Here is an 18853-nt window from a genome sequence, read left to right as displayed (position 1 = left end):
CCACACTCTGCTCCTACACAGGGCAGTCTTACTCAAATGTACGGAAGCCCGGAAGATTTTTCTCTCATCTCCATTTTTCTGCTCTTGAAGGGGTTTTATAGAAAAACAGTTTCAGGGTTTAGGATTGATTTCAAATCCAACTGCTCACATCACTCCGATGCTTAATAGTTAAATCAAATTTACTGAAACCTGCTGTCCATCCTGTTTTGACTGTTTTCATACATTTAGAATCAAAAAGAGGATTTTTCCTTCTGTGCCGAAACCTGTGCTTCCAGATTTCAGCCTCTTCAATCCAGAGAATCAGGTAAATATCTTTATTTCTATGGGAACTTTGTGCTGTTTGTGAGCTCGTTTCCTCAGAGTTCAGTAAATCAGGGTCATCCATCTTCACCTGAAGGTGGTGAGAAGGATGAACTTTTTTTTCTATGTTTTTTTTTTTTCTTTGGGCTGCTTCTGCTTTGGTTGTTAGAGGAGTTGTAGAAACAAGACTTTGGTGAAATAAATGTTTTCCTAAATTTCTCAACGGGGAATCAAGTGGTGACCGAGGACTTTGTCATCTCTGTTACACAAAGTGAGACGTTGGTTGATCACTCTGTGTTAATGTGACTCCAGCAGGAAGTTCTGGAGGGGAAGGAGGAGGTGAGCAACCTGACGCTGCTGCAGCTGCAACCGAAGGACATGGAGGAAACATCCATCCCCCGAGGACAGTGGGGTGATGGGGGTGATGGGGGCGAGGAGGGGAGCGAGGGCGACGATGAGGGCCCTGACTCTACAGGCCGGGCTCTGAGCAGCTCCAGAGATGGAGATGTGATGGACGAGGAGCAGCTGGACCATGAGATCGCTCTGCTGATCTACAAGAACGGTCTGGTCTTCGACGTGAAGCCGGAGTCGCCTTAGAAAAGATGTGCGTGTTTGACTGCACAGACAGGAAACATCACTTCATTTATCAGGAGGATGGAGACCCAGACTTTTATTATTTTAAGTATTTTATTCTTGAACAATAATTCCAGTATTTGTCAACTGTTCACCTTAACAACAAACTTTTACTCACGATTCTATTTCTTTTCCCGAAACTGAAAAAACTAGCTTTGGGATTTAAAAGCCATCAAGGATTTTAAACACAGACCAAACATAAACACGAAGCTGCAGGCCGAACTGTAAAAACCTGCCTCTGTGATGGAACTATGTGAGCATGTCACAGGAAGTGGTCACAACAACGAAACTAAAACTTGACCTTTGATGAAATTTCTAAAATTTCATAAAAAGCTTCTTCTTCTTCTTCTTTTTAAAAGATCCATGAGCTTTTCCCTGTTTGAATAACTGTAGCCGATGGTTTCGGTAATAGCTTTTAATTCTGAACATAATTAAAGTTAGATTTAAAAACGGTTTTGGTTTTATGTGTGATCGTTTGTTGGTCCTTGATCACACGGTCAAAATGTAAACATTGAAAATGATTTAAAATTGCATTGAAATTCTTGTAATAATTGTAATAATAACGATAATAATAACTGTAATAATCAATAATAATTGAAAAGCGCTGTGATTGTTTCACATCTTTAAATTGTGCTTTCACCCACTTTGCTCCTCCGGAGAGTCGCCACATGTTGGCGGCGCCCCCCGGAGGTCGGAGCCCGTCGGTGCGGGGGGCGGATGGCAGCAGGCCGGTAGGAGGTCACCACCGTCCGGACTGCGGAGCGCACACAGACCGGTCTCCGTCCTGGACCTCCGTCCGCCGCCATGAGCAGTCCGCCGGCGCCGCCGAGCTGCTGCTGACGGGCCGGAAGATGCTAGATGCCGGCTGCCCAAAGCCCGAAGATGGCGGAGTCGGACGGCGGAGATTTTGCTGCGAATCGTCCGCAGAACGGGTGAGTGAAGCGGGCTTGGGGTGCAGGTGTGTCCGCGGACGGGGGCCGGTCCCCTGGGGGAGCTCGGCGGAAGTCTCCGCGGCCCCTCGGCCAAGTCCCCGACCGGCGGAGCGTCACGGCGCCGCGGCGCGACGGCAGGAAACACCGAGGATGTGTCGAGGCCTACGGACGGTGACCCACCGGCCGAAACAAAGTTAATGTAGAAAATAAAGAAAAACAAATTTAACTCCGAAATCAGCAGTTTGATTAAAAACACCGACATTGCGAAAACAAGCTGATGAACGATCAGCTGATTAAAACTTTAATAAAAGTGCATTGTGTGTGTGTGTGTGTGTGTGTGTCGAAATTTTCCGGTCTTCATCAGTTTACCTTGTTTTGTTTTTTTTGTTTTTTTTTTTTTTTTTATTAGTCTGTTGGATATAAAAATGCTGAATTGTGTTAAAATGAGCTGAAAATTTTTTATTTTCTGATCACATGATGAAGAAACTGGAATTTTATTCAGAAGAAGTTTTTCTGTCAATCAATTCATTTCAACTTTACAACCAAACAAATTCAAATTTAGTGCAGATAACAATCAGGAAACAATGGAGACAATTCAGTTCTTCTGGATCAACTTTGTGGAGTTGGAGCATGTAATGTGTTATGTAACATCTTCTTCTATCATTTACATTACATTTCTCTGACACAGCTATGTAATACATGAATATACAATAAATGGATATAATCATCACTGTCAGACAGCGTCTATTTGTCGTACACTCCTCATGGTGACACTGACTGACGTTGAATACTTGGCTTTGGCTGTTGGACCATCTAACTCCAAAACATCAACAGAGATGCTGTTTGATGGAATAGCAAGAGGAAGCGACTGAGAAGAGCTCTTGAAAATGTAACCATTTCCTTTGCATTACAGGAGAAAGCAATAACCACTGAGCAGTGGAGCTTGGGGGGAGGATGCTGCAGCGTTTGCCCTTAAACTCACCATGTGTTGTTACAGCGCCCCGACATTTAAACCTCCTGTCATCTTGCTTTCTACTGGGAGCTTAACTTCTGTTTTAGTAATTTAGATCTGATTTCCTGCTGTTTTTCTCTTCCAGTATGGCTAATAAGAACAGCACCCTGCGCTGCACCTTCTCAGCCCCGAGCCACAGCACCACGCTCCTTCAGGGCCTGTCCATCCTTCGGGCTCAGGGCCAGCTCCTGGACGTTGTGCTGGCCATCAACGAGGAGCGTTTCCAGGTCCACAAAGCCGTCCTGGCTGCCTGCAGTGATTACTTCAGGTTAGTGGAGTCAGAAGACTCTGTGGACTTTACCATCTACATATTACATCAGAGACACTTAGCTGATGCTCCTAACCAGAGTAGACAGAGCTGACAGAGCAGCCGGTCAGTTTAGTTTGGAGGTGAAAAAAAAGGCAGAATAAATGACTTACATGAGCTACATGACTGACTGACTCTTGTGTTTCAGAGCGATGTTTACAGGAGGAATGAGGGAGTCAAATCAGGACACCATTGAGCTGAAGGGGTTGTCTGCCCGAGGTCTGAAACACATTATCGACTTTGCCTACAGTGCAGAGGTCACATTAGACCTGGACTGTATCCAGGACGTCCTGGGAGCCGCCGTGTTTCTGCAGATGGTCCCGGTTGTGGAGCTCTGTGAAGAGTTCCTTAAGTCGGCGATGAGCGTGGAGACCTGCCTGCACATCGGTCAGATGGCAACCGCCTTCAGCCTGTCCTCCCTTAAGGAGTCGGTGGACACCTTCACATTTCGTCACTTCCTCCAAATCGCCAAAGAGGAGGACTTTCTGCACATTCCCATGGAGCGCCTTACCTTCCTCCTGCAGAGCAACAAACTGAAAAACTGTAGCGAGATTGACCTCTTCCACGCTGCCATCCGGTGGCTCCAGTATGACGAGTCTCGTCGAGCTCAAGCCAGTAGCGTCCTTTGCTTTGTCCGTTTCCCGCTCATGCGTTCCTCAGAGCTGGTGGACAGTGTCCAAACTGTGGACATCATGGTGGAGGATGTGCTGTGCCGCCAGTATCTCCTTGAGGGCTTCAATTACCAAATCCTTCCTTTCCGACAGCACGAGATGCAGTCTGCACGGACGCTCATTCGCTCCGACGTCATGTCGCTCATCACCTTTGGTGGAACACCGTACACCGACAACGACCGCACGGTGAGCACCAAGGTGTTCTATCTCCCTGACATCGCTTCCCGCCAGTTCAAAGAGCTGACAGAGATGGAGGCCGGGTGCAGTCATGCTTGCGTTGCTGTGCTCGATAACTTTGTGTACGTGGTCGGTGGGCAGCACTTGCAGTACCGCAGCGGCGAGGGCGCCGTGGACTGCTGTTTCCGCTATGACCCACACCTCAGCCGTTGGCTGCGTATCCAACCCCTGCAGGAGGCCCGCATCCAGTTTCAGCTCAATGTGCTGCATGGACAGCTGTACGCCACTGGGGGGCGCAATCGATCTGGCAGCCTGTCGTCTGTGGAATGTTACTGCCCGAAGAAGAACGAGTGGACTTATGTGGAGCCGATGAAGCGCAGGATTTGGGGTCATGCAGGAACTCCGTGTGGAGAAAAGCTTTATGTCTCAGGAGGTTACGGTGTCTCGCTTGATGACAAAAAGACTCTTCACTGTTACGATCCGGGCTCAGACCAGTGGGATTTCAAAGCTCCCATGAACGAACCCAGAGTCCTGCATGCCATGATCAGCACCAGGGATCGGGTCTACGCCCTGGGCGGTCGCATGGACCATGTGGACCGCTGTTTTGACGTGCTGGCAGTTGAGTACTACGTCCCAGAGAACGACCAGTGGACGACCGTCAGTCCAATGAGAGCGGGTCAGTCGGAGGCGGGCTGCTGTCTGCTGGACAGGAAGATCTACATCATTGGAGGCTACAACTGGCACCTGAACAACGTCACCAGCATCGTGCAGGTGTACAACACGGAGACGGACGAGTGGGAGAGGGATCTGCACTTCCCAGAATCCTTTGCTGGCATTGCGTGTACACCGATTATACTTCCACAGAACACGACACAACGCTGAGTCTGACCTGCGACTGTGACCATTTTATTCCATCTGCTGTTTGATTGGCTCAACATCACATGAGCAATCGTGATAGAGTGAATGTACTGAAAAGACAGTCATAAATAATGATGATATAAACTTATTAAACTTTTATTAAACCAAAACAAGCTTTTGAAGTATAAAGACTCCCCCACGTATTCTGATCCGTCGCAGTGATAAGAGCTTGCCGCAGGTCGATGCTTCCTCTTTGCATTCAATAACTGATTGATTGATATGTTATTGGCAGCCAGTCATAATTTCTGATCAGTCTTTGATTATTGGACTTGCTCTCTTGGAAAATGGCGGATAAAGTGAAGGTGAGGCTTCTCCACAGAGTGAAGGGCTGAAGCTTCAGGTGTAAATCTCACTTTCAAGGGAAGCGTTTGGGTTCAAATTTGCAGTGCAAAGATGTAAAGAGACTGACCCTTTTGATTGTATAGTTGTGATTTTTTTTTTTTTTTTTTAATTGTTTTATTATTTGCCCATCAAGAACAAACTGATGAAGAAAACAGATCAATGCACATAATCGATCGCACAAGCAAACACAAACACTGGACATGTCCATTTATTCCACAGGATGGTGTCCATGTTTGTATTGGTCATAACCGACTGATGTGGACGTCTCAAGGCGCCACCGCCTCTCCAATGTTTGAGTCAGTTTGAATGTCTAAGTGTAACGTTCAGTCCACACTTTTGTCCCAAACACACCAACGTTAATGTTCTGGGATGTCTGATGTTTTGGACTGCAGTGCTGTAGTCAGATTCTGCTGCTGAGGTTCATCTGTACTTTGTGTGCGTAAGAAACTGGCTTCTCATTGGTTCCTTTAAACGGACCGTCCGTCCAGCATTTTAAAGCTGTCTCCTGTTCGCTTTTAATGTTTTAATGCGTTCTTCTACCTGAAACTGTAAAAGCACATCATGCTCGACAAGAAGGAAAGCACTGTTGTCACAGGGGAATGTAACATTTGTGTTCTTTGAGAATCTTCGATTAAAAGTGTGTTTTAAAAAATATCCCTGCAGTGACATTTGTTTTTCTAGTTTTGTCTTTCTTTGATCAGATGATGCGGCCTCTAACCCTCTCTACTGGCCATCAGGGGGCGGCACCAACGGTTGTAGTCACAATTGAATCTATGGGAAAATGTCCCTTCTCCTCCCTGATGAGTTGATGGTCTCAGTCTCAAATCCAACATGATGTTCATGTAGAGGGAAGGTGAGAGGGGGTGTTAGGGGGCGGGGCTGCTGTGTGACTGACAGACTGAACCACCCAATCAGTGATAGACTCCAGTACAGGTGAGAGCCACCTTCTCTAAGGTTTAGAAGAACCGGACTGACAGATGTTTTGGTTCAGCATCAGAACTAACGTGGACCTTAAACCAGACTGATGAGTGATCTGCATCAGAAGGGCTGGAGTTTAAAAACGGACCGATTTATCCTGATCCATCACCGGGGGCTGATGGGGATATATGACGGGGGACTGCTCGTCATGATGACGTCACTGACCGCCCCCTTAACGCAGTTTGTGTGTTGCTGTTTGTTTGTTGTTTCGTTCGAATGATCGCTTGTTTGTACACAAACGATGACAAATAAAGTTATTTTTAGACGAACCGGCGGCCTCCGTCTGCGGACACGCTGAGTGTGCGTGATGACGACACCACAAGGCCGCGACGTAGCGCGTAACGTCAAATTCCATTGAGAAGAAGAGGGAAAGATGGCGTCCTCTAATAATCCCCGCAAATTTAGCGAAAAAATCGCTTTGCACAACCAGAAGCAGGCAGAAGAGACGGCGGCGTTCGAGGAGGTCATGAAGGACCTGAACATCACCAGAGCTGCCCGGGTAAGAGGCGCCGTCCGCGGCCGCCTTCATGTTTTAGCATCGATGTTTGCGCCTAACGGAGCTGCGGGCTGAGGCGGAGCGCTCCGATGCTAAAGTAGCTAAAGTTACCGTGAATGTCCTCGATGTGTCTGCTCCCCGATGATCCCCAGCCAGGGTTAGCATGTGTGGCCGAAAGCAGCTCTTCCAGTCGGGATCTGTGCACCTGCGCCCCCCGGGCTGGATCCAGCTGTGACAGTTCACAAGCAAACACCAGACAGGTGGACCACTGAGGGACAGGTGGACCACTGAGGGACAGGAGGACCACTGAGGGACAGTCTGATCACTGAGGGACAGGAGGACCACTGAGGGACAGTATGACCACTGAGGGACAGTATGACCACTGAGGGACAGGAGGACCACTGAGGGACAGTATGACCACTGAGGGACAGTATGACCACTGAGGGACAGGAGGACCACTGAGGGACAGTCTGATCACTGAGGGACAGTCTGATCACTGAGGGACAGTATGACCACTGAGAGACAGTATGATCACTGACGGACAGGTGGACCACTGACGGACAGGTGGACCACTGAGGGACAGGAGGACCACTGAGGGACAGGTGGACCACTGAGGGACAGTCTGATCACTGAGGGACAGTCTGACCACTGAGGGACAGGTGGACCACTGAGGGACAGGAGGACCACTGAGGGACAGTCTGATCACTGAGGGACAGGAGGACCACTGAGGGACAGTATGACCACTGAGGGACAGTCTGATCACTGAGGGACAGTATGATCACTGACGGACAGGTGGACCACTGAGGGACAGTCTGATCACTGAGGGACAGTCTGACCACTGAGGGACAGGTGGACCACTGAGGGACAGTATGACCACTGAGGGACAGTCTGATCACTGAGGGACAGGAGGACCACTGAGAGACAGTATGATCACTGACGGACAGGTGGACCACTGAGGGACAGGAGGACCACTGAGGGATAGGACGACCACTGAGGGACAGTCTGATCACTGAGGGACAGTATGACCACTGAGGGACAGGAGGACCACTGAGAGACAGTATGATCACTGACGGACAGGTGGACCACTGAGGGACAGGTGGACCACTGAGGGACAGTCTGATCACTGAGGGACAGTCTAATCACTGAGGGACAGGTGGACCACTGAGGGACAGGTGGACCACTGAGGGACAGTCTGATCACTGAGGGACAGTATGATCACTGAGGGACAGTTGGACCACTGAGGGACAGGTGGACCACTGAGGGACAGGTGGACCACTGAGGGACAGTCTGATCACTGAGGGACAGGAGGACAACTGAGGGACAGTATGATCACTGAGGGACAGATGGACCACTGAGGGACAGTTGGACCACTGAGGGACAGGAGGACCACTGAGGGACAGGAGGACCACTGAGGGACAGGTGGACCACTGAGGGACAGTATGATCACTGAGGGACAGATGGACCACTGAGGGACAGTTGGACCACTGAGGGACAGGTGGACCACTGAGGGACAGGTGGACCACTGAGGGACAGTATGATCACTGAGGGACAGTTGGACCACTGAGGGACAGATGGACCACTGAGGGACAGTTGGACCACTGAGGGACAGTTGGACCACTGAGGGACAGTATGATCACTGAGGGACAGGTGGACCACTGAGGGACAGTATGATCACTGAGGGACAGATGGACCACTGAGGGACAGTTGGACCACTGAGGGACAGGTGGACCACTGAGGGACAGGTGGACCACTGAGGGACAGGAGGACCACTGAGGGACAGGTGGACCACTGAGGGACAGTATGATCACTGAGGGACAGATGGACCACTGAGGGACAGTTGGACCACTGAGGGACAGGAGGATCAGCAGCAGCAGCTCTGTGGGAACAGAGATGAGTGGAGCTCCAGAGCTGGAAATAAACTCAGATTAATGTTTGTTCTTCAGAAAGTGTAATGATGTTGAGATTTACTTCCTGTTTGACTGATGAGACTTGGAGAAGCTGGAACCAGCAATGTTTGTTATTTCTGCTATAAATGTATGAAATAAAATGAATTATTCACTTATAGAAAGTTCCTTTATCTGGGATTATTGGTATTAATTCGGTTTAGTGCTCAGACAGTTAGTTAATTAGTTTCTGTTTTAAAATTTGTTAATTTCCTAATTTTCATACAAACATTGTGACTTTGGCTCCAACTTCTAAAACATGAGGATTTGTTCTTTCACTCTGATTGAAAAAAAAAAAAATAATAACTTTGGGATCAGATTTCATTGTTTAGATTTTAAAATGGCGAGAGCACATTTTATAGACAAAAAAATTTCTGAATGAAAATCATTCATTGATGATTGATGAAAATAACAAGTAATCAGATTTATTGCATTACGTTCCAAAAACATTAATTTAACCATCACTTACGGCGATATTAAGCTAATCTTGATATTTTAGCTTGTAACCTGAGAACTAACTGATGAGGTATTTTTGTGGTTGCCAATTTTCATTCAGTCAAATGATTGTTTTAGCTGAATTAACCACACAAGGAGAGCGCAGTGTTGCCAAAGAGCTAATTGTCTTAATTGTCCCTGTTGCTGGAAATGATGGCGAGCTCGTGCTGTGCCGCCCTGTCACTAACCGAACTAATGTCTCAGATCTGTGGTCTCTGATTTCTGTGTTTCCATCCAAACATCCATCACTGCGTTTGTTCCGGTCGGCCTCACCGGTCGGGAGGCTCCATCAGTGTTTCTGAGACTCTGGCTGTCATAGCAGCCAAATGTGTCACATGGAAACTCTGATGGCACCAACTGTCAGTCAGGTGGCGCTCACATCAGCCGATGTGACTTTCCTTTGCTGTGAACGTTGTTGTCTGCCTCTCGATTGTTCATGAACAGCCACATCTGCCCGTGTCATCATGTGTCATCTGTCACCTGACGGACTCATTACCAGTTCACGTCACGCCTGCGGACCGGGAGGCCTCGTTCGTTTCAGCATCACTTTTTTTTGTGAACCAGATCAATCATTCACTCATGCTTTCATGCAATTTTACTTTGCACAGTTGCAGTTACAGAAGACCCAGTATTTGCAACTAGGGCAGAATCGTGGACAGTACTATGGAGGCTCACTGCCCAATGTCAATCAGATTGGAAATGGCAACATTGACCTGCCTTTTCAGGTGAGCCCTTAGCCCCTCGGCTGGAAAATCACAGGTTTGTTCCTTTCTTAGCTGTTGGCCTCAACATTAGACATAAATGGTTGCAGTTTTCTGTAGTTTTGGTGACAGATTGGTTCAAAACAGTGAATTCTTTAAAGAAAGTCTGCAGGCTTAGTTCAGGTTGTGAAGGCAGTAACGTGTCTAGAGACCTGCTGGTCTGAGTTAAAGGTCCCACCAGGTTTGTGTCCTGGTGCAGGACTGAAAGGAAGCCAGAGATGTTCCACACCAGGTCTACCCTGCAGTGTAATTTGGTTCCTAAATTCTAAGTATATCATTGCTTGTCATGGCTTTCCATCTTTAAATACATTTGCCAACTCGAGCATCAGTATGGGGGGCCCATGGCGTGACTCATTTTGAAATGGACACATTTGCACCATTAATCCTAAAACCTGATCCAGACTCTGCTGTGTGATGGTTTCGATGGCCTCCTTCACTCGGTGTCTTCACTCTAGAATTCGGTGCTGGATACCAGTCGGACCACTCGGCATCATGGGCTAGTGGAGCGAGTTTACCGCGACCGAAACCGTATCACCTCCCCCCACCGCCGGCCACTGTCAGTCGACAAACACGGACGCCAAATATCCTTTGTGTGTTCAACAGAGCTGCAGGTTCACACCTGGAGAGACAAACCCAATCAGACCATCTGAGCAGGTTTTAACTAGTTCACACAGACACAAATCCAGTGATCTAAAAGAAACTGGAACTTGAGATGTGAACTGTACGAGAGGGTCCTGCAGCTCTGGCTTTGATTCAGTGCAACAAAGTTTATTTATACAGCAGATCCATTAAAAATAGAACATTAAGTGGCAATCAAATGCAGTCAGGTCTGATGGAGGATGCATTTTGTTGAGCTGTAGGAAATAGTGACGCTAGAATGTTTGTTCCTCAGGTTAGGTGCAAAGAAATCAGAAGGTCCAGAAGCTTCTTGGAGATCAGAGATGTGTTTTTCTTCAGGACCATTTAGTGTTTTATAGATTAGATGATAAAATGTGGTTGGTTATTTTTTGTTCTTGTGTGAAGACATCATGTTTGGTGGGAGAGTTGTCAACCAGCTGAAAGTAAATGCAGTAATGAGTAAGTTTTCTTTGTTGTGATGAAACAAACCCATTAATTTTTTAGTCAGCTGAGCGTCTGTCCAAAGAGATCAGAGTCAATCAGTGAGACCTGATCCAGATCTGACTGACTGAAACCTCCGGTTGTGGTCCAGGTGACGTGTTCTCATCTCCAGAATTTGATGGAACTGAGAGGTGATGAAATCGGGATATCAATGACACGATGGTGTTTGGTGTTTCAGTTGTTGACAGATCATTTTTAGAAATTAGTGCCAGTGTGAGATCAGGAGACACTCACTGGAGGTAACATCAGAGTGTGTGTCAGGCCCAGAGAGGCAGGAGTCTGGATTATCTGGGATCCATTTTTCATCCCACCTGCTTCATGAACCTTAACTGACTTCACATTGACAGCTGTCCTTACAGCTCAGTTTACCTCTCCCCACCGCCAGACACAAGTTGGAGAAGGTAAGCCCCGCCCCCTGAGACACAAGCATGATGCAGCTCAGGTTGAAGCACAAATTAAATTACACAACACCTGCACAATTCATGTTGAGTCAATCCTCAACACAATGTGATTATGTGTATGTATGTGATTGACGGAGCGGACGTGGCAAATTGGCTGTGATTTTGCTGATGTCTCATCTTTCTGACACGCACAGGACAAACTCGGATTCCGCCTTACACCAGAGCACCATGAACCCAAAACCCCAGGAGGTGTTTGCTGGGGGTTCACAGGAGCTGCAGCCCAAACGAGGTAACAGATGATCCACTTACAAAGACACTGAGCAGCTTCACTTATTCGTGTGTCAACGCAAGCAGCAAGCCAGCAGGGATGATGTAGAGTAAATGGATCCTGATCCTGCTGAACTTCCTGAGTGTAGCCGTCGGGCTATAAGAGGTCACTTTTCTGATCCACACAGGATCAATATCTCACTGATTTCCCATGGATTATGTCTTTATGTGTGAGCTCTGCTGTAATGAAGCCCAGATTGGCTGCAGTCCTCAGTCTGTCTGGTGGTCACCTTGCTATTTTTAGAGCCAGGGGAATCTGGTGCACAGTGCTGTGCTCTGCATGACTAGGCGGGACGGCAGTGACTCACTTCCTGCACTGCTTTGAATTGTTATGTATTTTGTCACAGCAAGCTACTGTGTCTTGCTGTTTTGCTAATTAGTACTGCTGCTAACAGTTCCTGGGACAGACTCCGAGACGCACACAGACAAGGACACACAGAAACAGCTGTGGAACGATAAGAAGGTAAAGATGGGCGAGGGGCAGTGCCATGAGGCAAACCGGGTTACAGTGTGAGACCTGACGCTCATGGTTGTGTTTTCTCCACAGGATGAAGCATCGAAGCCCAATCCCTGTGACGTCCCGGGAATCAAGTGAGTGATTCAAAGACAGGCTGTTTACTGAGCTAATAAATCAGGGAGGAGGAGGGACATTGTCCTATAGACTTCAATACAATGTAAATTCTTATAAGACCAGTTGTGTCGCCCCCTAATTGTCAGTAGATAGAATGAAGGTCCAGATCCAGGTTCAGAGGCTAAAGACTCATTCACATAAGCATCGGCTGACTTTTTAACTCAGATCATTTTTATTTCTCTAATTCTTGATATACAATCCTATTTTGTGTTTTGTGTTTTTGTTTGTTCCGAAGTATCTTCCCGTCACCAGACCAGGAGTTGACTCCCTCCGTCCCAGCAGCTCACAACACCGGTGGTTCGCTGCCTGATCTGACCAACATCCAGTTCCCTCCTCCACTGTCCACCCCACTGGACCCCGAGGACGCTGTGTCCTTCCCCTCCCTCAGCGCGTCCAACAGCACGGGCAGCCTGACCACCAACCTCACCCACCTGGGCATCAGCGCCGCCAGCCATGGTAACGGTGGCTGGCGGCGTCTGTCATTTTGTTGAAGTTCATGTCCAATTAAATGAATATTTTCTAAATGCCTGATTCTGGATTGGGGTCTTGGTCTCTTGAAGACCAAAGTGAAGATTAAATCTCTCAGTTTGGAAACCAGGGCTGGTTGGATTATTGGATTGGTTAAACTTAGTTTCTCAGCTCTTGGTTCTTACAGGTCTCAGTGAAAAGTGTCAGTCTGGTTTTCTCTGGGAATCTGATTGTTGTTCATAGCTGATGCCAGTCTGCAGGTCTGATGTGGACTCTTGTGTATTTCCTCCTGCTCAGGGATTCCTACCTCCTCCCAGCCCACCATGACGGTAACAGCACAGCGCCGGCAGCCTCCGGTGGTGCCGCTCACCCTGACCTCTGACCTCCACCTGCAGCAGTCCCCACAGCAGCTCTCACCAACTCTGTCGTCGCCTGTGAACATCACACAGGTAAGTTGTGTTGTGCCGCGGTGAGGACTGAGGCCGAGGCCAGACCCCCCACCCTTAACGGAGTGTGTGTCCTCAGGCTGTGCCAACGGAGCCGCTGACCCTGGAGCAGCAGCTGGCCCAGTACCCCCTGTTCAACCAGCTGACGGCTCAGGCCCAGGCCCAGCTGCTCAGCGACCTGCAGAAGCAGCAGCAGGCTCTGCTGCAGGGCATCCAGCTCATCACTGTGCCAACGCCGGCCTCTACCGCAAGCAGCCCCTCCCCCGACAGCCAGGGCCAGACCACCGCCAGCATCAGCGTAAGCTCGGTAAGACACTACAGCTGCTAATCGGGGGGAAAAAGAGAGACACTTTCATTTTGACGTGTCATTTCCTTTAGGCTGCAGATGTTTCTGTGACGTCCATGATGATGACACGAACATCAGTCTTGCCGCCTTTTTCCTTCCATGTTTGAGTTTTCAGAAGGAGCTGGATGTTAAAGTTCTTCAAATGAACCTGAAATTAACATGTCACACTTTATCTGGAGCTTGTAGATGATGTCCATACACTGAGCAGGCCAATGTTCCATACAGGAAGTGTAGTGCTGGCTAACCTTCTTCCCTCCAACAGTATCGCAATCAGACTGGCTCCCCAGCCACTCAGTCTCCAACCTCCCCCGTCTCCAATCAAGGCTTCTCCCCCGGCGGCTCGCCTCAAGTAAGGCCCGCCCACCGAGTTGTAGTCTGGGGAGGGGCTAAGCGCCTGGGGTAGCTAACTGTCCATGAGTTAGACTGCTTCTCATTCTGTCTCAGCTGTTAACCACTCATGATGTTAGCGGCTGCCTCATCTCTTCATCACCGCTGTCACCCGTCAGTGTGTGCATGACAACATGGCGGCAGTTTGTTGATGGAGGCCCCGAGCATTTGTTCCTGTCAATATGTCAGAACTCAAAGGTTTAAGTTGGAGTTTGTTGACTGTGATGAACCGCAGGAGGAGACACGATGTGGACGGTGTCCACTGTGAAGTAACTTATTGGTCCAAATGTCTCCTGAACAGGTTGTTTTCATCTGAACTGATACAGTCAGACAATAAAAGCAAATGTCTATTTCAAATAAGTGAAGTTAAATGTGATTCAATAACAGTTTCAAACAGAACACAAAGTTTAAAAATTTCCTCTTCTCATTGGTGAACTTGCTGTGTGATGTCACTGGCCCCTCCCCTCCAGATTAGAGCCGCATGCCAACAGCATATAATTAGCTGTTAGCAACATGTAAACATTTACAGACTGGTCTCAGATCAGGACTTGTTTCTGAGACCAGAATCACACCAGCTATGCAAATAAACAGAAGGCAAAGACTCAGCTCCTCAATTATTGACATCACTAGCAGCATTAACATGATGTTAAAAAGGAGAACTAATGAAAGGAGACAATATAAATGTAGCAAACAGTTTGAAAAGTAAAATAACTGTCGTTTATGTCTGCAGGGATCAGATATGTCAACGGCCCAGAGCTTCGTAAAAAAACAGCAGCCTAGCTGAAAACCACAAAAACATCCCAAAAAATCATCTGCATGTTTCAGGAAAGATCAAATCTGAACCAGCTACATTCAGCTGCTGGGGGTGTGAGCTGTTAAATGGAGGGAACAGTTTGACTGGGACTCTAACAGGAAGCCAGTCCGCCTGCTTCATTGGTGCTTCTTCCGTTAAACGGTGTTGAAAAGGGAAAACCTGGCGTCTGCATGTCAGCTTGTGTTCTCACTGTTTGCTTTCTGTGTGGAGGCCGGCCAAGGGGACGGGGGGGCTGCATCTTCTTCAAAGTGAATGAAGTAAAATGTAAGAGGAACCTCTTTGACCTGAGCCAGAATTTCCCTTAAACATGTTGTTTTGTGTTTGTGTGGTTGTGAACGGACCAACACCACCATTATCATCATCGTCCCATCACATGTTCATGATTGTGAGTTGAGGAGATCCGGTGTGTCACTGAATAATATTCAGCTCTGCCTCTTGTCCAGACAACCATCTGCTTTGGTCACTGCTCAGTGTGACTGTTGTGTTACTTTGTGTTGTTTGTGTTTTCTGTTCCTCCTTGTGGGTCCAGATGACCTGCCCTCAGACTCTGCTTCCTGTTGGTCTGACTCTGGTTGCTCCTCTTCCTCAGCACATTCCCGTGGTTGGCAGCATATTTGGTGACTCGTTTTACGATCAGCAGCTGACGTCGAGGCAGACCAATGCTCTCTCTCACCAGGTGATGCAGACGCACAGAAACGTCGTCACGTTTCCCATCAGGTGGTGTCTGACTCACGGCCTCCTTTGCTCATCTGGTTTCCAGCTGGAGCAGTTCAACATGATTGAGAGCCCAATCAGCTCCACCGGCCTCTACAGCCAGTGCTCCACCCTCAACTACACACAGGCCGCCATGATGGGCCTGACTGGGAGCAGCCTGCAGGACTCCCAGCAGCTTGCCTACAGTAACCATGGCAACATCCCGAACATCATCCTGACAGGTAGACACATGTGAGAGTATGTCGGCCGCACTGACCTTTTATCAATAAACCTGTTGACGTGTGTTTAACGTGATATCGGTACCACCGTGACACAACGTTCAGTTCAGACTAATGACGCTACCTGCCGTCACTGAGCTAATCAGATCACTCTGTCATCAGAGTGAAGGTGCTGGTTATTGCCAAAACAGTTAACCGCAGCGTTATGGATAATGAACAGGGATTGACAGGGATTTCAATCCTCCAGCTGATAAAAGGTGAATGGAACCTGCTGAGTTTGACTCAGATCAGCTGATCAGTTTGGTGGCAACGTGAGTTGGACCACAGGAAGAGCTGTGATGTTAGTGACATCACAAGAGTCACAACCCAATGAAACTTTCTTTTGTGAAGGTCAGACTGATGGCAAGGGATAATTAATGATGATTAGTGACATCACAGCAACTCCTGTTTGTTTTCGATGTTTTTAACATCACATGTTCATTTCTTCACACTGAAATAATAATATTTCATTCAGATAACAGTTTGGAGTATTCTTACCCCCCACCCCGTGTCAAACCTGTCCCATCTTCCTCTTCCTCAGTCACAGGTGAGTCTCCTCCCAGCCTCTCCAAAGAGCTCACCAACTCTCTGGTCGGCGTCGGCGATGTCAGCTTCGATGCTGACTCTCAGTTTCCTCTGGACGAGCTGAAGATTGACCCGCTCACTCTGGACGGACTGCACATGCTCAACGACCCCGACATGGTGCTCACTGACCCTGCCACCGAGGACACGTTCAGGATGGACAGGCTGTAGTGTCCAAGAACAAGAAGGAGAAAAAAAAACCACACTAACTTCTGAACAGAGAGAAGCAAAGGGCAGGACGAACCCCCTCCCTCATGCATGGCTGTCCAGCTGTCCGACCGAGCCCTCGACTCGCCACGGCCCTCTGAAATGATGCGCCGCCAAAAGACACCAGGAAACACATCCAGGGGCCTCGCCGTCAATTTGAATGAGATTGGTCGCTCAGCGCTTTCGCTAGCCTGCTGTGTTTACAGTGTCCATTACACGCCACTTATACTTAAAAAACGCACATTTGACTTTTTCTTTGTTTCATATCCACCTTAAACTTGGTTTCTGTTGATGTTTGCTCGTAGCAGGAAGCTGCTCGGACACTGGGCTAAAGCGGTCCCATGTTCAAAAACAAAAAAACACAACCCAGTTTGCTCATTCCGGGTCAGAGAATAGGTTTTCCCATCTCGCCGTGACAGCGGCTTCTTCCCACTCAAAGCTTTATTTTTGAACCAAATGTCATCATGTACTGTATGTTTTATGTATTTATACATTTATTTATTTATATTCCATTTCAGATTTTATATTCCATTTCATAATTTAAATTTGATGCCAAAATGCTCTGTAGGCAAAGTGTACAATTGCACTGATGTGATTTGTGTCTATTTATGAATTACTAACATATTTAATATGTGTTTGTTCAGCTGCTTGGTTAGTGAAGGAGTGAAAAACCTCCCCATAGTTGCTCTGTGCTGTCAGTGTCCTTGCAGCTCAGTGTCCAATCAGAACAGTCCATTCTGCCCATTCTCCAAGGGCCAATTGGAACACCCAATTCTCCAAAGGCCAATCAGAACGCTCCATTCTTCAAGGGCCAATTAATCTTGTTATCAGAAAATCGTCAGGTTTTTCTATTCAAGGAAAAAATGTCCAAATTAATTTTGTGCCAGTGAAAAGTGACAAAACACACTCAGACTAACACACACACACACACACACACACACAATTACACACATACAGATGTTAACACACGCACACATGAAGTGCAGTGTCTGTTTTTAAACCAGAGAAAATCTTCAGTCTGTTTCACTGTGAACTCACCTGATTTTGCCTTACCTGAATAATTGTCGTGTCAAATTTGACAAACGTATTTTCGTAACTTATTGTAACATTTTCTTGTATTTCAGAGAAACTTCACTTTGGATCAGTGCTTCTCGTGGTTCTGTCGTGTAAAGTTTGACAAATCAATGTACTGTATTTTGTAGCGGTACAGTTTATAACCAAATTGTTGATGTTTTTGTTTGTTTGGTTTTTTTTTTGTATTCAAAGGATGAGTTTGAAATGGTGCAATTATGGGGAAGCTTTTTGCTCCTTAATGGGAAGCTCTAACAAAAACACTACTGATGTTCACCATGACAGTAACACAGCATGGAGGAATGCTCGTGGTAGATTGTGGGATATTTAACAGTATCTGCAGTAGATGCAGAGTTTATGATTATATGGATATTTTTATTATGGTGATCTCCTGATTAAAGAACCTAAAGGCTAAATGTCCTGTTAAACAGAGAATGCGTGTATTTATATTTTTAAAGTATTTATGCTTTTTTTTTTTTTTTTTTTTTGCTTTTTTTTTTCTCCCCAGCACCAAGATCGGCCACGTTCCATTCAGTGTTGAACTAAAACAGCAGGGATCTGGTCTGACACGTCACATCATCTGTCTCCATGACAACACTGATGGTTTCCCTGCACTTAGTGTCGGTTTGAGGATCATGTTTGGTGTTTAGTGATAAATCCCCCCCCCTGCCAACAAAGTGTGGCTTTCAAGTGTTTCCTGTTTGTCATCCCATTACAGTTTCTGTGGTTTCTATGCAAATGAGACAAAAACTTGTTGATCAGCTGTTCAGTTGGATTTATGTTGCCATGGTAACCGAGGCCTGGGGACAGATCTGATTGGTCTGTTATGTGTTGCTGGGTTTGGTAATGAAGGTCGTGACCTCCGTTATCTGTCTGTTAGAAGTCTGGGTCAGTTCTTGTGTGAGATCAAGTGCGGTGATGCTTTGACAATCAACACTGAATCACAGAGGCATCAATCCAGCTTTACTTTGAAAGGGTCTCATTTCCTTTTCCTGAACCATCTGTTATTTTCATTTCTGCTGGTTGTTGACATTCGCTGTAAATTGCTGCTTCCTGTCTGATCCTGAAGGACCTGATGAGATCGGTGGGTCAGTTGTTCGTGTCACTGTAGCTAAGTC

The 18853-nt window shown here is 47.2% G+C and overlaps 2 protein-coding genes across 8 annotated transcripts; both read left to right on the top strand.

The window, feature by feature from the left end:
• The first annotated feature begins 893 nt into the window (after nucleotides 1–893).
• Nucleotides 894–5928, top strand: klhl26 (kelch-like family member 26). Its single transcript, XM_029500698.1, has 3 exons — nucleotides 894–1865; nucleotides 2963–3145; nucleotides 3333–5928. The coding sequence occupies exons 1-3, from the start codon at nucleotides 1792–1794 to the stop codon at nucleotides 4912–4914; spliced, it is 1839 nt and encodes a 612-aa protein (XP_029356558.1). The 5' UTR covers nucleotides 894–1791; the 3' UTR covers nucleotides 4915–5928.
• A 712-nt stretch (nucleotides 5929–6640) lies between these two features.
• crtc1b (CREB regulated transcription coactivator 1b) lies at nucleotides 6641–18168 on the top strand. 7 transcript variants are annotated; one of them, XM_029500355.1, is made up of 14 exons: nucleotides 6641–7045; nucleotides 7426–9929; nucleotides 10421–10546; nucleotides 11424–11485; nucleotides 11680–11774; nucleotides 12193–12275; nucleotides 12360–12403; nucleotides 12679–12899; nucleotides 13209–13360; nucleotides 13437–13664; nucleotides 13966–14052; nucleotides 15494–15580; nucleotides 15665–15839; nucleotides 16417–18168. In XM_029500355.1, exons 2-14 carry the CDS (start codon nucleotides 9669–9671, stop codon nucleotides 16626–16628), a joined length of 1833 nt encoding a protein of 610 aa, XP_029356215.1. In that variant the 5' UTR covers nucleotides 6641–7045; nucleotides 7426–9668; the 3' UTR covers nucleotides 16629–18168. The 7 variants fall into 7 exon arrangements, with proteins under 7 accessions (XP_029356215.1, XP_029356214.1, XP_029356216.1 ...); XM_029500354.1 differs by having other exon boundaries at nucleotides 6641–8261; nucleotides 8623–9929; XM_029500359.1 differs by having other exon boundaries at nucleotides 6643–6769; nucleotides 9813–9929; nucleotides 12208–12275.
• The last annotated feature ends 685 nt before the right edge of the window (nucleotides 18169–18853 follow it).

This window comes from Echeneis naucrates, chromosome 4 (genome assembly GCF_900963305.1).
Source record: "Echeneis naucrates chromosome 4, fEcheNa1.1, whole genome shotgun sequence".
Lineage (NCBI taxonomy): Eukaryota > Metazoa > Chordata > Actinopteri > Carangiformes > Echeneidae > Echeneis > Echeneis naucrates.
This window is presented reverse-complemented; position numbering and strand designations above follow the sequence as displayed.

Excerpts from the sequence above, each read along its gene's own strand:
- crtc1b (XM_029500355.1), top strand. The coding sequence starts at position 9,669 with ATGTGTCATCTGTCACCTGACGGACTCATTACCAGTTCACGTCACGCC. Across the intron at positions 12,900-13,208 it reads CATCAGCGCCGCCAGCCATG|GGATTCCTACCTCCTCCCAG; the intron begins GTAACGGTGGCT and ends CCTCCTGCTCAG. Across the intron at positions 14,053-15,493 it reads CCCCCGGCGGCTCGCCTCAA|CACATTCCCGTGGTTGGCAG; the intron begins GTAAGGCCCGCC and ends CCTCTTCCTCAG.
- klhl26 (XM_029500698.1), top strand. The coding sequence starts at position 1,792 with ATGCCGGCTGCCCAAAGCCCGAAGATGGCGGAGTCGGACGGCGGAGAT. Across the intron at positions 1,866-2,962 it reads GCGAATCGTCCGCAGAACGG|TATGGCTAATAAGAACAGCA; the intron begins GTGAGTGAAGCG and ends TTTCTCTTCCAG. Across the intron at positions 3,146-3,332 it reads GCCTGCAGTGATTACTTCAG|AGCGATGTTTACAGGAGGAA; the intron begins GTTAGTGGAGTC and ends CTTGTGTTTCAG.